The 3,811-nt window shown below is 28.6% G+C and overlaps 1 protein-coding gene across 3 annotated transcripts in view; it reads left to right on the top strand.

Annotated features, from left to right (window-relative positions):
* LOC124420560 (G protein alpha o subunit-like) overlaps window positions 1-3,811 on the top strand; it is a 35,535-nt gene that overhangs the window by 25,406 nt on the left and 6,318 nt on the right. For all 3 annotated transcript variants that reach the window (XM_046953834.1, XM_046953835.1, XM_046953836.1), the window contains exon 3: window positions 3,054-3,238. In XM_046953834.1, coding sequence (XP_046809790.1) covers window positions 3,054-3,238 — 185 coding nt within the window. The remainder of the gene's footprint in view (window positions 1-3,053; window positions 3,239-3,811) is intronic.

Raw genomic sequence — 3,811 nt, forward strand, 5'->3', positions numbered from 1 at the left:
AGTCTATAGTCAAGTCTATAGTCTAGTCTATAGTCTAGTCTATAGTCTAGTCTAGTCTATAGTCTAGTCTATAGTCTAGTCTATAGTCTAGTCTATAGTCTAGTCTATTGTCTAGTCTTTTGTCTAGTCTTTAGTCTAGTTATAGTCTATTGTCTAGTCTATAGTTTAGTCTATTGTCTAGTCTATAGTCTAGTCTATAGTTTAGTCTACAGTCTATTCTATAGTCTATTATGTTAGCTATACTAAGGCCTGTTTGATCCTGTTCGATTTTTTCTTTAAGTGTATTATTGATTTAGTGCTTATTCCATAATAAAATTATTTGAATTTATATATTTCACTTTTGAATATTTCATTTTTTTTAATTTTTCTAATACTCTCAATATATTATTCATATATGATTACTAATGATTTGTTTATAGTCAATTCTTTAAAAGTACACACATACATACATGTATATTTATTAATACACATACATATATATGTATTCCTTAACAAATAATTGATTTGTTGTATACAATTCGCCATAGAATTGGCATAATGAAAAAAGCTTAAAGTTTATTATTAGATATTTCAAATGTTATGTCCTAATTATTTCTAATGATTCTTATATTCAATAAATAACAAACAAAAACTGCGAATGCAATCTATCAATATTTTATATAAAAATTATTTAATTGGCTGTAACCATAAACTAATTATTTTTAAACAAAGATCTTTAAGTCATAATTACTAAAGTTAATCAGCTAGAAAAAAAACAAGAAGAAGAATGTAAAAAAAAACATGTTTAAGCAGACAATGAATAGGACATGTAAGAGTCCCATAGAGCACCATCTTTATTATCATCAAGCAATTTAAATCTCATGTTTTTTTCTCATATTTTAAACACTCCAGTGCAAACCATAATGAAAATTCGACTATCTATCTTACTATCATTTCTTCTCATCATAATTATTGAGGGAAATATGAAAAACAATGAATTTTATTGTATTTTTTTTTTGCTTTCACAAGATCTGGGGGAAAAGTTGGCCGGCCTAACGATAATATCAACAGATAATTAAAATAATATTTGTCTTAAAAGGAAAATCAAAGTGCAAAGAGATGCCTTCACATTTAACAATTTCATTTGTGGAATCACTTGCATTATAAACAAATAATTTAAACAGATTCGCTAGATTCAGTTCTAGTTCAGTTCTAGTTCAGATCTAGTTCAGTTCTAGTACAGATCTAGTTCAGTTGTAGTTCATTTCTAGTTCAGTTCTACTTCAGCTTTAGTTCAGTTCTAGTTCAGTTCTAGTTCAGTTCTAGTTCAGTTCTAGTTCAGTTCTAGTTCAGTTCTAGTTCAGTTCTAGTTCAGTTCTAGTTCAATTCTAGTTCAGTTCTAGTTCAGTTCTAGTTCAGTTCTAGTTCAGTTCTAGTTCAGTTCTAGTTCAGTTCTAGTTCTAGTTTAGTTCTAGTTCAGTTCTAGTTCAGTTCTAGTTCAGTTCTAGTTCAGTTCTAGTTCAGTTCTAGTTCAGTTCTAGTTCAGTTCTAGCTCAGTTCTAGTTCAGTTCTAGTTCAGTTCTAGTTCAGTTCTAGTTCAGTTCTAGTTCAGTTCTAGTTCAGCTCTAGTTCAGTTCTAGTTCAGTTCTAGTTCAGTTCTAGTTCAGTTCTAGTTAAGTTCTAGTTAAGTTCTAGTTCAGTTCTAGTTCAGTTCTAGTTCAGTTCTAGTTCAGTTCTAGTTCAGTTCTAGTTCAAGTTCAGTTCTAGTTCAGTTCTAGTTCAGTTCTAGTTCAGTTCTAGTTCAGTTCTAGTTCAGTTCTAGTTCAGTTCTAGTTCTAGTTCAGTTCTAGTTCAGTTCTAGTTCAGTTCTAGTTCAGTTCTAGTTCAGTTCTAGTTCAGTTCTAGTTCAGTTCTAGTTCAAGTTCAGTTATAGTTCAGTTCTGGTTCATGTTCAGTTCTAGTTTAGTTCTTGTTCAGTTCTAGTTCAAGTTCAGTTCTAGTCCATTTCCAGTTCACTTCTAGTTCAGTTCTAGTTCTATTTCAGTTCTAGTTCAGTTTAGTTCTAATTTAGTTCTATACATTTGTCTGCCATAAACATTATTAATCATTGAAATATATTTAATATTATAATTTAAATTTCTACTAAATAATTGTTAATGAATACTTCTTAGAAATGAACGCTTATGTCTAGACAACTAATTAACTTTTGGTTAATCATCTCAACTAATACTAAATACTTGCTACTAGATATTTAAGGATTTTAAGTTTTTCTTCTTTTAACAATTTAAAGTTAAAAATTAAAATGCAAATATTCCTAATGATTTGCAACAAATTTGTTGAATATTCATGCACGCTTCACAAACATTTATTCTACATTTTATTTGAGACAACAAAATAAGTGAAATTTTCCTTTAGACAGTTGTGGGAGGATGGGGGGATGGTAGATTGTTTTCGAGGATATTTTGCCACGACTATCTGCGTATTTGTTTTGTCCTTACGTTATAGTGAACTACTAACAGAATGTATCTGTGTGTCAATGTGTTTAACAACAATTTATAACGTTTTTGTTGTTGTTGAATATACAAGATAGAAACAAGTACACACACACGTATATAGTGCAAGTATATGTTTTTGTTTTTCTCGGTTTATTATTCACAACACTGATTTCTACTTAAGATTCTGTTTTTGTTTTTTTTTTTTTGGATCATTCTTCTGTTGAACAATTTTCAGTATCTTGCAGATTCATATACAAACACACACACACACAGATACATTTTAAGTGTTTTGCACTTTAAAAATCCATTAGAATACTGAACACAACAACAAAAAAACTGTTTAGTATAAATAACAAATCAACAATAAAAACAAAAAATTCGAGATTTTTTATTAAAAAAAATATACAAATTTAATTGTTTAATTATTTAATATTTAATATTTAATAAAGTATAAAGATTAAATTAATTAAATCTTATAGCAATTATATGAAAAGAAAAACTATTATTTTAAGATTTTTGGGCTTTTATTAATTTTTCTAATGAAATTCTCTTAAATATCTTTCTGTTTTTTCTTTCCAGGTGCTGGTGAATCGGGCAAAAGTACAATTGTTAAACAAATGAAAATTATACACGAAAGTGGGTTCACTCCTGAAGATTTCAAACAATATAGACCGGTTGTTTACAGCAACACAATACAATCATTAGTTGCAATACTTAGAGCAATGCCAAATCTTAGTATTCAGTTTAGTAATAACGAAAGAGATGTAAGTAAATATTTACAAACTAAAAACTTATTATATCACACATACCAAAAACTACCCAACCAAAAAAAAAATGTGGGAAAAAATCCATACTACACCTTTTTATGCTTAAATATACGAGGGTTATTAGAAGAATCTATAAAAATATTCAGGATTTGACAAATCAAGATGAATTCAATGCGGTTACAGCCTTAAGATAAAGAGATCGATAGAAATCGATATATAAAAACATCGATAGATAATGAGACACATAAAGGGATCAATAGATAAAGACATGGATATGTAAGAAGATCTTTATATAAGGATATCGGTAGATAAAGAGATCGATAGATAAAGAGATCGATAGATAAGGAGATCGATGTATAAGGAGATCGATGTATAAGGAGATCGATGTATTAGGAGATCGATGTATAAGGAGATCGATGTATAAGGAGATCGATGTATAAGGAGATCGATGTATAAGGAGATCGATAGATAAACAGATAGATATAGATAGATAGATAGATAGATAGATAGATAGATAGATAGATAGATAGATAGATAGATAGATAGATAGATAGATAGATAGATAGATAG

This window comes from Lucilia cuprina, chromosome 6, assembly GCF_022045245.1.
Source record: "Lucilia cuprina isolate Lc7/37 chromosome 6, ASM2204524v1, whole genome shotgun sequence".
NCBI classification, from domain to species: Eukaryota; Metazoa; Arthropoda; class Insecta; order Diptera; family Calliphoridae; genus Lucilia; species Lucilia cuprina.